This window comes from Nelumbo nucifera, chromosome 1 (genome assembly GCF_055504915.1).
Source record: "Nelumbo nucifera cultivar China Antique chromosome 1, China Antique-T2T, whole genome shotgun sequence".
NCBI classification, from domain to species: domain Eukaryota; kingdom Viridiplantae; phylum Streptophyta; class Magnoliopsida; order Proteales; family Nelumbonaceae; genus Nelumbo; species Nelumbo nucifera.
The window spans coordinates 9978724-9995775 of NC_142649.1; the positions used below are offsets into that span (position 1 = coordinate 9978724).

At 40.7% G+C, this 17052-nt stretch overlaps 1 protein-coding gene across 6 annotated transcripts in view; it reads right to left on the bottom strand.

Moving 5' to 3' along the window:
* ITPK4 (inositol 1,3,4-trisphosphate 5/6-kinase 4) overlaps window positions 1-17052 on the bottom strand; it is a 75556-nt gene that overhangs the window by 44496 nt on the left and 14008 nt on the right. For all 6 annotated transcript variants that reach the window (XM_019200233.2, XM_010279520.3, XM_088894426.1 and 3 more), the window contains one exon: window positions 4826-4917. In XM_019200233.2, coding sequence (XP_019055778.1) covers window positions 4826-4917 — 92 coding nt within the window. The remainder of the gene's footprint in view (window positions 1-4825; window positions 4918-17052) is intronic.

Consider the following 17052-nt stretch of genomic DNA (forward strand, 5'->3'; position numbering starts at 1 on the left):
ATGGTCGCCCCTCTAACGCGTCTGTTGAAGAAGGATTCTTTCAGCTGGGTTGATGAGGCCCAACGGGCCTTTGAAGACTTGAAGACAGCAGTTTCAAACCCTCCAGTCCTCACTCTTCCGGACTTCATCCAGCCCTTTGAAATAGAGTGTGATGCCTCAGGTGCAGGGGTAGGGGCCGTCCTGATGCAGAAGGAACAGCCCATTGCTTACTTCAGCAAGGCCCTATCAGCCGCTCACCAGAACCAGTTCACTTATGTCAAGGAGATGATGGCAGTGGTAATGGCAGTCCAGAAATGGCGTACATACCTATTGGGACGCCAATTTATCATAAGATCAGATCAACAAAGTCTAAAGTATATAGCAGAACAAAGAGTGCATACCCCGGAGCAGCAAAAGTGGCTTAGTAAACTGATGGGCTTCGACTACCGAATAGAGTATAAACTTGGGCCCGCCAACAGGGTAGCTGATGCCTTATCGCGGGTAGAGGAGCTGGCCCAACTAACCTACTCTCAGCCCAGTTTTCCATTGTTTGAAGCTATACGGCAAGAGGCAAGGTCTGACCTGCAGCTGCAGGACATTAGGGAAAAATGGAGGCAGGACCCTTCCCAGATTGCAGGTTACCAAATTGTAGGACCAGACCTCTTCTTTAAGGGCAGGTTCGTGATTGCTCCAAATTCCAGCCACAAAACTGAACTATTGAAGTTGTTTCATGATTCCACATTGGGAGGACATTCAGGAGTGCTAAGGACTCTAAAGAGGCTCAGCAGCCACTACCATTGGGTAGGAATGCGCAAGGACGTGTTACACTATGTATCCGAATGCCAAACCTATCAACAGAAGAAATACTCCTCACAGTCTCCCGCGGGCCTTCTACAACCCCTCAAGATTCCAGAGCAAGTATGGGAAGACCTCTCCATGGACTTCATCACCGGACTTCCCTGTTCTTTAGGGAAGGAGGTTATCATGGTAGTAGTTGACCGTCTCACCAAGTATAGCCATTTCTCTGCCCTGCCTCACCCTTACACCGCAGCAACGGTGGCTGGCATCTTCATACGGGACGTCGCAAAATTGCATGGGACACCAAGATCCATTGTCTCGGACCATGACCCTGCCTTCATGAGTTCATTCTGGAAGGAATACTTCTGATTGCAAGGAACCCAGCTGCACCCATCCACAAGTTACCACCCCCAGACGGATGGACAGACTGAAGTTCTTAATCGGTGCTTAGAAGCCTACCTAAGATGCTTCATAGGGGAGAAGCCCAAACAGTGGGCCCACTGGCTTCCGTGGGCAGAATACTGGTACAACACGACTTATCAGTCAGCGGCAGGAATGACACCCTTTAAGGCTCTATATGGCAGAGAACATCCTCCCATATTACCTTATGAATTTGGGTCGGCTAAGGTGGCAGAAGTAGAGACGAGATCCTTAGATTGCTCAAGGCCAATTTGACTAAAGCCCAGCAACGGATGAAGGTCTACTATGACTCTCACCACCGCCCACTAGAGTTTCAGGTAGGTGATTTTGTCTACCTTAAGCTCCAACCTTACCGCCAGGTCTCAGTGGTGAGACGGGTTGGGCACAAGCTAGCTCCCAAATATTAAGGGCCCTATAAGGTGCTGGAGAGAGTGGGCCTTGTTGCTTATAGATTGGACCAACCTGCTACCTCGAAGCTTCACCCGGTGTTTCACATCTCACTTCTCAGGAAAGCTGTGGGGAATCATACCCCTACCTCATCCAACTTACCCCAATTTACAGAGGAAGGGGACATTTACACGGAGGGCAGGTTGTGCCAAAAGCCAAGGTTGAATGGGCCGGACTGCCTCCAGAAGATGCCACTTGGGAACCTTATCTAAGGCTGAATGAGAGGTTTCCCAACCTAGACCTTGAGGGCAAGGTCAGTGCTAAGGGGGGAGGAACTGTTGAGACCCTTCCAGAACCCACAGCGGAAGTGGAGCAGGCCACCACCCATCAGCCATTCACAAGGAGACAGAGAGAACAGGCGACAGAGCCCCAGAATTAGTTACACTCAGAGTTGGTTACTCTGCCGCCAGAGGATATTCCATCCATGTTATCTGCCAGAGTTAGTTACCCAGAAATCAGAGGATATTCCCTCTGATATTACACCTGTAGGCCAGCTATATAAGGCCATCATCATATAATGAAAGCAATGAATGATTCTCCTTTAATTTTCTTCTCCCTGAGTCCAGTTTATTCTTTCCTTCCATTCTCCTTTTTTCTCTCCATCTTCTGTTTCAGGAGGTCAAGCCCCTTCGAAGAGGCTTCCGAGGTGAGTGGAAACTCACTAGAGAGCCATTGAAACTTCTTCCCAACCTTGACTCTTGCCTTCTGAGGAACACAGCATTGGTTTTCCCTCATTTCCAAACAACTCAATCAACACTGAAAAACTTCCTTTCATGTTTTCCTTTCTCTCCACAACAAACTTCCTCTCCCCTTCCGATGTAAATCTTTTCCAATCAACACCCCTTCTAGAATGAACAAATGGCCTCATCAACACACACTTTGAACCATTCAATCACCTTCCTAACTAAAAATACAGTCGCCATCTTTAACTCTCTAATTTTCAGAATAACCAAACCCTTAACCTCAGCCTCTTCCTAAAGGAAAGTTTTTCTTCCTATCTTCAATCCCCATCCTTAATGGCTTTATAAAGCTGAACTTTGACGGGAGTATTGCAAAGAACCCAAGTCCTCAAGTATTGGTGGTATTTTCAGGAATGAGGAGGACAGCATTGTTGGCTATGGGTGAAGGGGATTCATTAAGGGCTGAGATATTGGCTATGATAGAAGGAGTGCAAAGACCAAAGGATATGAACATCAGTAAATTGATTATAGATGGAGATTCAAAGCTGGTGTTGGGATGGTTGCAAAAGGAAGAAGCTGGACTATGGAAATATAACAACGAAACAAGGATTAAAATTTTGTCACATATCAGGGGCCCCCCGATACGCCCCTACACAAGGTGTTTTGGGGTCCCACCTATTTCAGGGGGTAGATGGGCCTTTAACCAACTCCCCTGAACAAGTTTCAAAGAAAAACTTTAAAAACAAAAGAAGAGCAAGCCAAGATACAGCCCGATACGCCCCTACCAGCGTATCGGGCTGTACCGATATTTTGAACCTTGCAATGAAAGGAAGAAATTTAAATGGTTGACACAAGGCATGGATGTGAGAATTAGTTTTGTTAAAAGGCCTTTTTTGGTGCTTGTCTCCTAATTTGTGCATTCTTTGCAAGGCTAATGGTGAAAGCTCCTACCATTTATTAATTTCTTGCCCTATTGCTTCTGATATTTGGGACTGATTTCTTTCTCCATTTGGTTGCAGCTGGAACCCACCACCAGATATTCAAAGCTTGTTTAATTCCGCTTTCCTTAGGCCAAAGAAAAAGGGACGGAGTATGTAGAGGTGTATGCGGGCTGCCATATGCTGGACTTTACGGGAGGAAAGGAATCCCAGGACATTCTCTGAAAGTGAAAGGAATAAAGAAGGTATTATTGAAGTAATAACAGTTACGGTGGTGCATTGGTTGAAATCATTGGACCTGTTTGATGATGTCTCTATGGGGATGTTGCCGAACGGCTGGATGGAGGTGGCAAACTCTGCTCCTGCTCGTTCATCTATGTGTCCTGTGTGGTCACCACCAGGCTTTGGTGTTATATAGTTAAATTTTGGTGGAAGCAATGAGGGCATTCCAGGTCCTTCAAGTGTAGGAGGTGTCTTCAGAGATGAGAATGGGAAGGTGATTGCAATGCATTCAGATCCCACTGGGGATGGGGACTCTCTTAGAGCTGAGGTTTATGCTGTACTAGAGGGTATAAGGAAGACAAAGGAACTGAATATACAAAAGCTTGTTGTTGAAGGCAACTCTAAGCTGGTATTAAGCTGGCTACAAAAGGATAATGAACTGTGGAAATTTGCTAATGAGAGGAGGGAAATTAAATGGCTAACTAGGGGGCTGGAAATCCAGTTTCAGTGAGTGAAGAAAACGGCAAATGCTTTTGCAGATACTTTGGCAAAGCAGTGGGTGGGAAGGGATCAAATGTTCATGGCTGTATTGTAAGTTTTTATATTGTTCTTTGGGGGAGAGTTAAGTCTACCTCTCTCTGCAGTGCTGTAATTAATTTTTAATTAATATGATGTGAATTTGTTACTGATCAAATAAAAAGTTAGTTGGGTTAAAAGAACAGCTAATAGTTTTGTTGATATTTTGGCAAAACAAGGGTTGGGAAGAAATCAATTGTTTTGTGCACAATTGTAACTATTCTATTAATTTTTGGGGAGAGTTAAGAGTTTTTATCTCTCCTCCATTGTAATTTATTTATTCTGTTTTAATTTAATCTGAAGTTATTGATCCAAAAAAAAAAAAATCTTCGTCCTCCATGAGCTTGTTCATAGCTTCAGAATAACCAAACTTGGCCATCATATTTCTCTCAATCTAACCATTAGAAAACCCCAGTTAACTCTACTTTTCTAAATTTTTTGGCCAATGTACTTCAGTAATAGGGGGCATTGCTTGGTCTAATGGTAAAATCTCAAGTCAACAAGTGTAAGAACGTGGGTTTGATTCAGATAGCAGCCACTTTGTGCAAAAAAGAAATGCCCATGGTTAGGTTTGTATCAAGTCCACCCCTCCCAAGACCCCAAATAGCTTTGAACCAACATCAGGTATTATACTATTATACTAGTATAGATATAAGTTGATGTGTTAAATAAATAATAGTTAAAAAGCAGTCAAGTCGAGATTCTTTCATCCTCTAGTAGGAACAGTATGGGAAAAAGAATGGAAATTCTTATCTCTTTTAGTACCTTATTGAAACGGCACAAACTAATAAGCAACTCTTCCAGCTTATTAATAAACATCATTCTCAAATTTTCTGGCACAGCACCACCTTCAGGACCTAAATAAAGGAGGAAAACATTGTTTTAACAGCAGAAGAAATGCATAAGGAAAACATTGTTTTAGCAAATGAAGAAAATGCATGTGCATAGCCAAGTCAAGAGAGGCCATCTTCTGCTCCACTGAAAGCATGATAGGTGACAAAAAAGGGAGATCAATACAATAATTCATGCATCCTATAACCACTGCCTTAAAAACTAGACCAACCCATATTTCAAACCATTTGGACCAGTGAGAAGACCTTTTATCAGTTTGGTTTGGGATTTGAATTGAGATGACATAAAAAAGAGTGCTGAACCACACAGAATTTTATAAAATTTTAACCAGATGTGTCAGGTCATTCTATACTCAGGGATCAATGTAACAAAATGAGAAAAAAAAAAGATATTTTTGTTATTTTTCCCTCTTAATATCTCTCTTGTTTTCATTTATTTTCAGAAATGAAGTAGAATGTATGAGAATTATCTTTTCCCTTTTTTGCTTGAAAATGTTCTCCTTTTAGAAACAAAGGAATCAGGGAAATAGATGACTAACAGAGAGGGGAAAGGTTGAAGGAGTGATAAAGGGACAGTGTGCAGGGGGAAATAAGACACCACAGCCTCTCCATCACTGATCCATTGACTGACACACACTGAGAGACAGAGTGAAGGACCAATCAGCAATCTGTTAGCCTGCAGACCCTGCACATGTACATGCATGCATATGCACGTATACATGCATGAAACCCTCCTCTCCAATGCATACACACAGGCTGCATAGAGAGTGGACCCAGATCAGATATACCTAGATCCAAATCTAGTTCTATTTTCAGATTTAAATGGGAATTGGATATTATATATTAGGAATAAATTAAAATAAAAAGAATGACCAGAATAATTACAATATTAATAAAATAGACTAGGAATAGCTTTGATATTATATTTATGATTAAAATGACTTAAAAATAGCTAGTATGAAAATTAAACCTATGACCCTTGGGGGAACTTCAACATTCAAAATGGGGAACTTCAACATTCAAAATCAAATCAACATTTTTTTATAAGTAAAATTCACATTTACTACCAATGAGAAATAAGCATTACAAGTGAAGAAATAGTTGGTTAGCCATGAGAGTGGGGTTCCATACCCACACTCAGGCTCTAGTGTGTGTGGTTTCATACCCACACCTAGTTGTTTCTAATTTCTTTTATTAGAAGTTTCTAATTTCTTTCAAGTTGGGCCGGCTGGTCTTATTGTTTCTAATTTTTGTTTATTTCCTATTCTTGTAAGGAACCTAAAGCTATAAATAAAGAAGTGTATGGGGCGGCAGATCATTAACTACTGAATCGCTTCTTTCTTTTCTCCTCTCTTCACTCTTCTCTCTCTCTCTCTCTCTCTCTCTTTCTTCTTCTCTTCGAACCTGTATTACTGCTCTAATACAGTAAACAGTTCTTCTTCTTCTTCTTTCAAGTTGGTATCAGAGCCTTCGATCAAGGGTTTCTCATGTGGATTTAATTCAGCCAACCACATGAGAATTGTTTAGGGATGAAAGTTCAGAAAGATCCTTACTTCGGCTGATTCTTGGAGGTTGCAAGAAGGCTTTAGCAGCTGTCCTAAGATTGGAGAGAGCTTCTTGTAATCAGGAAGAATCAGGTAGGAATTGAGTGATCAAGATCAATTCTTGATCAAGATTGGAGGTGCCGATCAGCTTTTTTTTGGTTCTTTGATCAAGATTCAAGGTGCTGACAGTAATCGATTGATCGAGTTTGAAGACTGAAGGTAGCAATCAGTTTTCTGGGCATTTTTCTTCATAAAGTAAGTACCTTTTCTTGAGATTGATACTCAAAAGGACTTTGTTATTCATTCGGAGAGGTACAGATAGAAAATCTCAGGACTGATATCAATCCCAAGACAGTAGTTGACTGTTATCTAACTGCAAAATCATTGTCCTAGGTTGGCTGTTATTAGCCTTGGAATACAGTTTTTCTTGTCACAGTAGTTTAAAGCCTCTTCTTAACATAGAATGGAGTACAAGAACCAAGGGGAAGGTGCTTTTAGGACTGGTGGTTCAGGTAACATGACTGAAAACACCTTTCATATTACAACTGTTAAGTTTGAGGGATCAAACTACTTGGAATGGGCCCAATCAGCCATGATGGCTATTAGGGGTAGAGGAAAATTGAACAACTTGCTAGGGGATGTGAAGGAACCCTCCAAGGAGGACCCTACTTATGCTAGGTGGGTCCAAGAGAATTTTATGGTGATGACATGGTTGTGCAACTCTATGCAGCCACACATCAGCCGAAACTACTTATGGGCCAAAACAGCTAAGGAAATATGGGAAGTTATGAAGGAAACCTACTCTCAGCCCCTTAATGTTGCTAGGGCTTATGAGCTAAAATGTGAGGTTAAAAATCTGAGGCAAGGAGCGAAGCAAGTCTTTGTTTACTTTTCAACCTTAAAATCCCTGTGGCATGAAATTGACCATCTTGAAACAATTGAGTGGGAGAGTCAGAAAGATGCACAAACATATAGATTGCAGATTGAAACTAACAGAGTTTTTGAGTTCGTAACTGGTCTGAATTCTGAATATGATATTGTGAGACAGCAGTTGTTGACAAGAGATAGTGTGACTTTATCACAAGCCTATTCCCTAGTGCATAGTGAATAAACTAGGAGAAAGGTTATGTTGCAACAACCCCCCTCCGAATGAGCCTTGGCAGCAATTAGACCTAAATCTAGGGGAGATAAGGAGAAGAAGGAAGCTAAGAAGGACTTAGTATGTGAACACTACAAGAAACCTAAACATACTAAGGACACCTGTTGAAAGTTGCACCCTGATCTAGTTCCAACAAAGCTCAAAAATAAGAAAGGGAATGCTAATATGGTTGTCAACACTAATAGTACAACTTCATCAGGCACAAGAGGCACTCCTCTAGATACCCTAGCTGCAGTCCGAGCTGCTCTGACTCAGCTAGAAAATGAATTTAGTAATTCAGCTCAGCCTACTTCAGCCCTTGCTCATACAGGTACAAGAGCTACTGCTTGCGATGCTTCTATCCCAGGTAATACTAGACCTTCCTGGGTAATAGATTCAGGTGCTTCAGATCATATGACCAGCATATCTACTCTATTTAGCACCTATTGTTTATCCTCTGGGAGAGACAAGTTTCTATTGTTGGTGGCTCTCTTGTACCAATTTCTGACAAGGGAGACATCAGATTATCAGATACCATCACCCTATCCTCAGTTTTGCATGTTCCCAAGCAGAGTGCTAACTTACTTTCAGTTAGTAGTATTACTAAAAGTCAAAACTGTTCGGTAACATTTTTTCCTGATCAGTGTATTTTTCAGGATCTGGAAACGAAGAAGGTGATTGGGATTGGTCGTGAAATGAATGGAGTCTACCTGTTGGAACATTCACAAAGGGAGCAGAGTGAAGTAAGGAAATTGTTTGTTTCTCAGTCTTGTAGTAAGATTATGCTTTGGCACAACCGCTTAGGTCATTTATCTTTTGGGTCTTTAAAGAGTCTTTTTCCAAACTTGTTTGAGTTAGTAGAAGTGTCTGGGTTAAAATGTGAAAGTTGTGAACTTGCAAAACATAGTAGATCATCTTATCCTTTAAGTAATAAAAGAAGCAACCTTCCTTTTGAGATTGTGCATACCGATGTTTGGGGGCCCTACCATACTCCCACCATGGGGGGGTGCAGATATTTCTTATTATTTGTTGATGACTATACCCGTTTTTCATGGGTCTATCTTATGCACTCTCGAAATGAGGTCCCCTCTCTGACCCAAGTTGTCCATCAGATGATCCTAACTCAATTTGAAACCAAGATCAAGATTCTTAGATCTGATAATGCCAAGGAATACTTTGCAAAACCTTTGGCATCCTATCTCCTTGATCATGGGATCATTCATCAGAGCACCTATCCTCACACACCTCAGCAAAACAAGGTTGCTGAGAGAAAAAATAGGCAAATTTTAGAGATAGCCAAAAGCATCATGCTCAACTCCAATGTTCCCATATGCTTCTAGGGAGATGCAATCCGTACAGCCATATACCTCATTAACAGGGTTCCTTCACGGGTCCTAAACATCCAAACCCCGTTCAATCTTCTATATCCAGATAAGGACCTATTCACTATTCCCCTCAAAACTTTTGGGTGTACTTGTTTTGTTCAAATCCTTTGACCTCATTGCTCCAAGTTTGATCTCAAAGCCACTAAGTGTATTTTCCTTAGGTATGCACAAAATCAAAAGGGATATTGCTATTATGAGCTAGTTTCAGGGAAGCGCTTTGTGTTCATGGATGTAACCTTCTTTGAGGATAAGCCCTACTATCACAAGGCTTCTCCTCAGGGGGAGAATAGTGAGGAAGGGATTTCAGTTTCAGCTCCAAGAGTTCATTTACCTGTCCCGGTTACTGAGGGGGGGAGTTGCAAAGAAGGATGTCAAAAAATGCAGGGAGTTGAGAGTGTATCACAGAAAGTGGTGGAGGCAGGTTGATTCTCGTACTCAACAGCAATCTAGGCCAGTTCCAACATCTTCTACAGCTCCAGATCCAGACACTACTACTACTCCCACTGTTGATCCCACTGTTACAGATGTTCAGCCATCATCGACAGATGACCTTGATCTTCCAATTGCTATTCATAAAGGGAAGCGTCGTTGCACCTCATCCACTGCCCATTGCATCTCCAAGTTCCTTTCATATAATTGTCTCTCAAAATCCTACAGATCTTACTTGGCATCTATTTCTGCTATTCCTATACCCAGAAAAGTGCAAGAAGCTCTTTTGATACCTGAATGGAAGGAAGCAATGCAAGTAGAGATGGATGCTCTTGTCAAAAACAACACATGAGAACTAGTTAACCAGCCTGAAGGGAAGAAACCTGTTGGATGCAGATGGGTGTTTACTGTGAAATATAATGTTGATGGTACTGTAGAGAGGTATAAGGCCAGATTGGTTGCAAAGGGATTCACACAAACTTATGGCATAGACTATACAGAAACCTTTGCACCTATTGCAAAAATGAACACTATCAGAGTTCTTCTATCCATTGCTGCAAACTTCTCATAGCCACTATTTCAGCTGGATGTTAAGAATGCCTTTCTCAACGGAGACTTGCAAGAGGAAGTATACATGGAGTTACCCCCTAGTTTTTATAGTACAGAAGCAAGAAAGAAAGTTTGTCTTTTGAAGAAGGCCTTGTATGGGCTGAAACAATCCCCGGGAGCTTGGTTTGATAGGTTTAGACTAGCTTTGGACAAATTCGGATACATACAGGCTCAGTCAGATCACACTCTCTTCTTTAAGAAGACAGGTCATTCCCTGACTCTACTTGCAGTCTATGTAGATGACATTGTGATAACAGGAAGTGACACTAGTGAAATTGAAACCCTTAAACAGCACCTTCACAAGGAATTTGAAGTGAAAGACCTAGGAAAGTTACACTATTTCCTAGGAATTGAGGTAGCTTGATCTAAGCATGGCATTTTCATTTCCCAAAGGAAGTATGTTCTGGACTTGTTGGAAGAAACTAGCAAGTTAGGAGTGAAACCTACTGATACTCCCATTGAGCCTAACCATAAGATAAGTGCAAAAAGTGGAGAACTCCTTGAGGACAGGGCTATGTACCAAAAGCTGGTTGGGAAACTTCTTTATCTCTGTCTAACCCGACCAGATATTTCTTATGCCGTCAGTGTTGTCAGTCAATACATGCATTCTCCTAAGACCACCCATCTCCTTGCAGTAGAAAGGATCGTTGCCTACTTAAAGAGATGTCTAGGGAGAGGTATACTCTTCAAGAATAATGGTCATATGAAAATAGAAGTGTATACAAGTGCGGATTGGGCTAGATGTGTTGATCATAAGAGGTCCACCTCTAGATATTGTGCATTTGTGGGGGGAAATCTTGTTTCCTGGATAAGTAAGAAACAAAATGGTGTTGCTCGCTTCAGTGCAGAAGCAGAATACAGATCCATGGCCAATGGTATTGCAGAAGTGTTATGGCTGAGATCCTTGCTTAATGAGTTGGAGGTTGATTATGAGAAGCCTCTGATGTTGTATTGTGATAATCAAGCTGTAATTAATATTGCCCACAACCCAATACAGCATGACAGAACTAAGCATATCGAGGTTGACAGACATTTTATCCGAGGGCGAGTTGCATCTCAAGAAGTATGCCTTCCTTACATTGCCTCAGACATGCAATTAGCTAACATCTTCACCAAAATAGTCACAAAAAGCAAATTGGAGACAGATCTACGCAAGTTGGGCATGACAAATATCTACTCCCAACTTGAGGGGGAGTGAAGAAATAGTTGGTTAGCCACGAGTGTGGGGTTCCATACCCACACTCAGGCTCTAGTGTGTGTGGTTTCATACCCACACCTAGTAGTTTCTAATTTCTTTTATTAGTAGTTTCTAATTTCTTTTATTAGTAGTTTCTAATTTCTTTTATTAGAAGTTTCTAAGTTCTTTTAAGTTGGGTCGGCTAGTCTTATTGTTTCTAATTTTTGTTTATTTCCTATTCTTGTAAGGAACCTAAAGCTATAAATGAAGAAATGTATGGGGCGGCAGATCATTAACTACTGAACCCCTTCTTTCTTTTCTCCTCTCTTCACTCTTCTTCTCTCTCTCTCTCTCTTTTTCTTCTTCTCTTCGAACCTGTATTACTTCTCTAATACAGTAAACAGTTCTTCTTCTTCTTCTTTCAAGTACAAGCAACCCATAGAGAGGCGTGAGGTGCTACCTCTCCTTACAAGAAAGTTAATTTTGTAATACTGTTGGATTTGGATCAGATCAAATCAGACTGAGAGGATCCATATCTGATGTGACTAAATGGATGAAATTAGGATTGCCTTAATTGGATTGGAATTTTTTTCTTTTTGATAAGTAATAGTAAATTTTATTATATAATCAAAAGTAACAGATTATACAGTGAAGTTTCCCAAGTAGTAAATTTTATTGTCGGATTTTGGATTCGAAGTTGGACAAAAAGGTACAATTAACAGCCCTGAATGGCTGAACATAAAGACCATTGCACCATTCTGAGTCTGAAACACAGGTATCAGGTTACAGGTTGGGTGGAAGGTAATATCTTTTTCTTTTTTTATAGATAAACTTTTTTAATAAAACATAGAAAATTTACAGAGGTATGTACAATCTGAGGATAGGCTAGAAGCACCCACTGAACTCTACTTCCAGATTCATGGGCAACCATTTAATTTCCTTGAGTTCTTGTAAGTCCACAAAACCATCTCTTCATGAATTAACCAGCTGACCACAATCTGAGTTGCTCTCAATGATCATATTAGTGATGTTCATTTGCTTTGCCAGTTTAATATCTTGAAGTACAGTAAAGTTCTCCTTTAGTGGAGTCTATAACCTCTATTGGACCTGAAAAAACTGGCAGAACTCCTTCATGTTCATCCATGAAAATACCACCCACACCAGAGGGTCCTGGATTAACCATACTACTGCCATCAAAATTGAACTTGATGGTGCCTTTATCAGGTGGTTGCCACAGCTTTTGCACCACCACTTTTTTAGAGTAAGAATTTGCCACCTCCCCTATTTATGCACAATATCATCACTAGAGAAGGGCAAAAATATGCTTAAAGACTTCACCCCGTGAGCTACTCTGATTGTAATGGTTTCAATGAGAGCTTCTAATACTTATTTCTTGATCTTTGAAGATCCATGGGTAGAAGATAATATTCGCATATAAGAAAACATTATGGTGCATGGAAGCATATGTTAGTAGAAGAATATAGCAATATCTAGATGGAAACAAACGATATGGTGGTTAAAATTGGTTTGGTGTGTCCCAACTCCTCTGTTTGGTCACTAATTTGTTTTAAAACATAGTGTGCAACTCAGTTTCATAGATAGCATGGAAAATTGTATAAGTAAAATCACACAGAAAAAAACTGTCTAATAACTTTCCACAACAATTTTATTTTCCTAAAATCACACTAATTGGGTGGTTATAAGTTGAAACTACCATTTTATGAATTCTGAAAACGCACAACTTATGGCTTTTTTGGATGGTTAAGATCATGCACAGGCACAACTTAGGTTGGCCTAATTTCAATTTGGAAAGACTATCAAATCTCTAAATCAGTTTGATTTGGATTTTTACAACCTTAGGTAGTATTTGACTCAAGTAGCTCAATCTGACTTACACTTAGGTTCTTGTATAACTAAACTTTTTTGTTTAATAATTACATGTTAATAGGACCATTCGTTTTCATAGTAATACAATTTTATTTTATTTACCAAAAAAAAATAAAAGAATTATGTGTATACAAATTTAGGCATATGAAAGGACGAGCACAGGCTTGCACAGCATGTATGTGTTTATGTATTAAGGAATTAACACCTTAGAATGTTTTCTCTTTCTTCTTTTAAGGGTAAGTCCTTTGCTGATTTTATTGTGCTTTCAAATTCTACTAAGGGATTTGATTGGAATCTGGACCTTAGGAAAAAGCTTAGTGACTCTGAAATTTTATCAGTCTCTAATCTTTTGTGTATCTTGGACAGGATTTACCTTGAGCCTAGAAAAGAAAATGGCCATATTGGACTCCTAATGCTTCTCGATTCTTCTGGTGTGCCCATAGTTCCTTCTTCCCAGGATCTGCAATCCTTTCCAATTAAGGAGGTTGATGTAACTGTGTAAGCCTATACCTCCTAAAATTGGAGTTCACTGTCAGGAAATTTTTCATCAATGTATCAACACCTGTGACTTATTGCAAAAAAGGAGGCCTAACTGGTATATTTCCCCATTTTGGTGTATGCTATAATGGTGAGTGATGTAATATGTACTATATGTCACAGGGACAGAATCTGGCGCCACCAGCCAGAATTTTTGGCTCTCTCAACTCTTTCCTCTCTTCTCCCTCTATCTAACTGAAAACATGGTATTAGAGCGGGACAGTGCTCTGTAAATCCTTTCTTTTCTGATCGAAGCCCTCCTTTCTATTCACTAGACCAAGATGGAGAAGACAAGCCTGTCCTAGACCTGAGAGCTCTTCAGCTGCACCTTTCTCTCTTGTTTCTGGGCTGAAACTCAAGAGTAGTGATTCCAGAGGCTGGTTGATGACTGACTGAATCTTCCTAAGAGGTCGGCTGTTATTTTTTCTTCATTTTCTACTGTTTCTTGGACTGGAAAACCCAGAACCCTCTCGGACTGAACAGGGACAGAAGCTAAACTCTTTTCTTCTTTTGTTCTCAGTGTTGTTACCAAGAACAGGTTAAGGTTTGCCTTAACTGAATGGTATAAGGGAAGTTTTAACCCTTTTTCTGTGGGTCTGATGATCCAGAAACCTGTGTGCACGTGGAACCTTGTGTAGGTCATGATGACCTAGTTCAGCTTGCTGGTACAGCAGCAGCAGTGAATGTGGGTGACAGCAAGGGCTGTGTTTGTGTTTTAGCAGGAAAAAAAAACCGTTAAAGTGAGGGCTGTGTTGTCCTTTGTGTGTATGAATTGAAGAGAAGGATTTTTTTTTTTATGAATGATAATAAATTTATTAATTCAGAAGCTGATTTAGAGTGAGTTCATTCAACATCCCAGGGAGAGGCACAAGCTGCGGCCCCTCCTTGAATCTTACAAGTAAACTAGGAAAGAAAAGCAAGAATCGCAACTGAGCCCAAAACAATTCTTCCCTATTTACCCCTTGCTTGGCTAACACATCTGACAAAGTATTTGCTGATCTCCCCATCCACTGTACAGTGACCAACATATTCCTTGTCAACCAACTAAATTTCTTCATTTCATTCTTGTAACGCCACATAGCCTCTTCAGGATTTTTCAACCAACCCACCACCACTTTGGAATCCCCCTCAATTATTAGGTATTGTACCCCCAGCTGGTTTACAAATTGCACCCCTTGTACAGCAGCTAATAGTCCTGCCCTGATGGAGTCCCCAATTCCTAAGGGACCTGAGTAGAGCAACAAAATCTCTCCCTTCTCATTTCTCAAAGCACCTCCTATTCCGGATAATCCTGGATTACCCATGCTACTTCCATCAAAGTTCAACTTCAGTGACCCTTCGGATGGAAGAGACCAGCTTGTAATTGATTTGTCCTTTAGGGATGAACACCTCGCTATTGCTGACCAATTTCTCCAAAGGTCATTAAAGGAGAATTGATGAAAGATTTCCAAGGTCTTCAGCCAAGGTATTGCCCTATTCAGCACACAGTCTTTCAATTCCTCACTGCTCCTTTCCTTTTCTTGAAAAATTCTAGCATTCCTTTCTTCCCAAAGAGTCCAAATTGAAGAGAAGGATTGTTGTCTTTTTGGAAGTGTTATTCATGAATTTTGAAGACTCTGCAACCTCAGGAACCACCACTAATCAGGGTGGAATTAACAGTGGTCATAATTCCTTGAATTTTCCAATGACTATTACCCCCTTGGACGGCAGAAATTACTTGACATGGTCTAAGGAGATGCAGCTGTATATTACAGCCAGGGGTACGGCAGGATAAACTAATGGGAAAATAAAGGAACCTAGGGCTGGTACTGCTGAATATGATTATATCCTGTCTCTTGACATCTATGTTACCATCTGTCAAGCAGAACCTTATGTGGGCTGAGACAGCAAAAGAAATATGGGAACAAGTGAAGGCAACATATTCAAAACAACAGCACTATGCTAGAATTTATCAGTTGCAAGTAGAATCTTCAACATGTAAGCAAGGAGAAAGGAGCTTATCAACTTACTTTCCTGCCCTCACTTCAATATGGAAAGAGTTAGGTTACTACCAAAGCTTTCAATGGGAGAGTGAGAAAGATGCCAAAGCCTATAAACAGCTAGTCTCACAACAAAGAGTGATCTAAATCCCATGTATGAACCCATTCGGGTACAGATTTGGGGCAGCAAGGATCTTCCTTTTGTCCAAGAGATATATGCACTTGTTCGATCTAAGGAAAGTAGGAAGTCTACTATGAATCCTTCTGAGGGGGAGACCATTGCTTTAGCTATAAGAGGTAATATTGATTCAACAAGAAAGAGGGACAACCAGAAAAAGATAGATGACAAAGATAAACTATGGTGCACTCGTTGTCAAAAATCCAGGCATACCCGCAAGACTTGTTGGGAATTGAATGGGAAACCAAAGTGGGCGCAAGAAATCAGCACAAGAACAGAGCAAGAAGCCAAATCAGAAGAAGTTCACTTCAGCAAACTTAGCATCCCATGAACATCAAGGTGTTCTTTTTAACATGAGTTCTTTCAGGATTACCCCCTTGTTCTGATCCTGAGGATTTTTTTTATCAGCAAAGAAAATCATTTATTGATTTAAATCTGAAATTAGGATACATTACTTTCCATAGCAAAGTAGTTTACGGTACTGCCTAAAGTAAGGATGGTCTATTAACTCCATGTTTGGCTAACACATCCGCCAACCCATTAGCTTCCCTTTTAACCCAATTGAAAGAAGAGTCGAATCTATTTGCAAGTTGGTCAATCCATTAGCCTTTGATTCAATTTGCTTTGTCCATGTTATAATCAGAAGTGAGTCTCCTTCAATTTCCGGCTCTCTTGCCCCCAGCTGTTCTACAAACTTCAGTCCTTGCCATAGAGCCTTTGATTCAGCTTGGATCGAGTCTGCAGACCTGATTGGCCCCGAGAACAAGGTCGTGCTCCATGATGACCTCGAAAGACTCCCCCTACTCCTGCTCTTCCTGGGTTGCCAAAGGAACTCCCATCGAAGTTTAGTTTCAATTTATTTGTCCCTAGTGGTTTCCACTCCACTCTTATAGTTTCTCTTTGTGGTTCTGAGAGTGCCACTTCTATCCAATTTGTTAAGAAGTCATTCGTGGGAATACCTTTGAGCAAATCCAAGGTTTTGACCCAATGTATTGATCTGATTTTGATGGCTTCAATCACCTCCACTAAGGATTTACTTTTTCCATAGAAGATCCTCTGATTTCTCTCTTCACAAATTGACCAAACCACAGCAGCACGTACAGTCTTCCACATGCATCCAAAGTAATTCAATCTCTACTTTCTACTATCTTAGTAAGGTTGGGTTGAATAGACTCGCTATGTCTTGTGGGGGGGGTCCATCTGCATCCAAAGAGAGAACTTGGAGCAATATGGTAAGGCCCTCAGACAGGCAGATTCCAGATCTACACCTTCTACTTC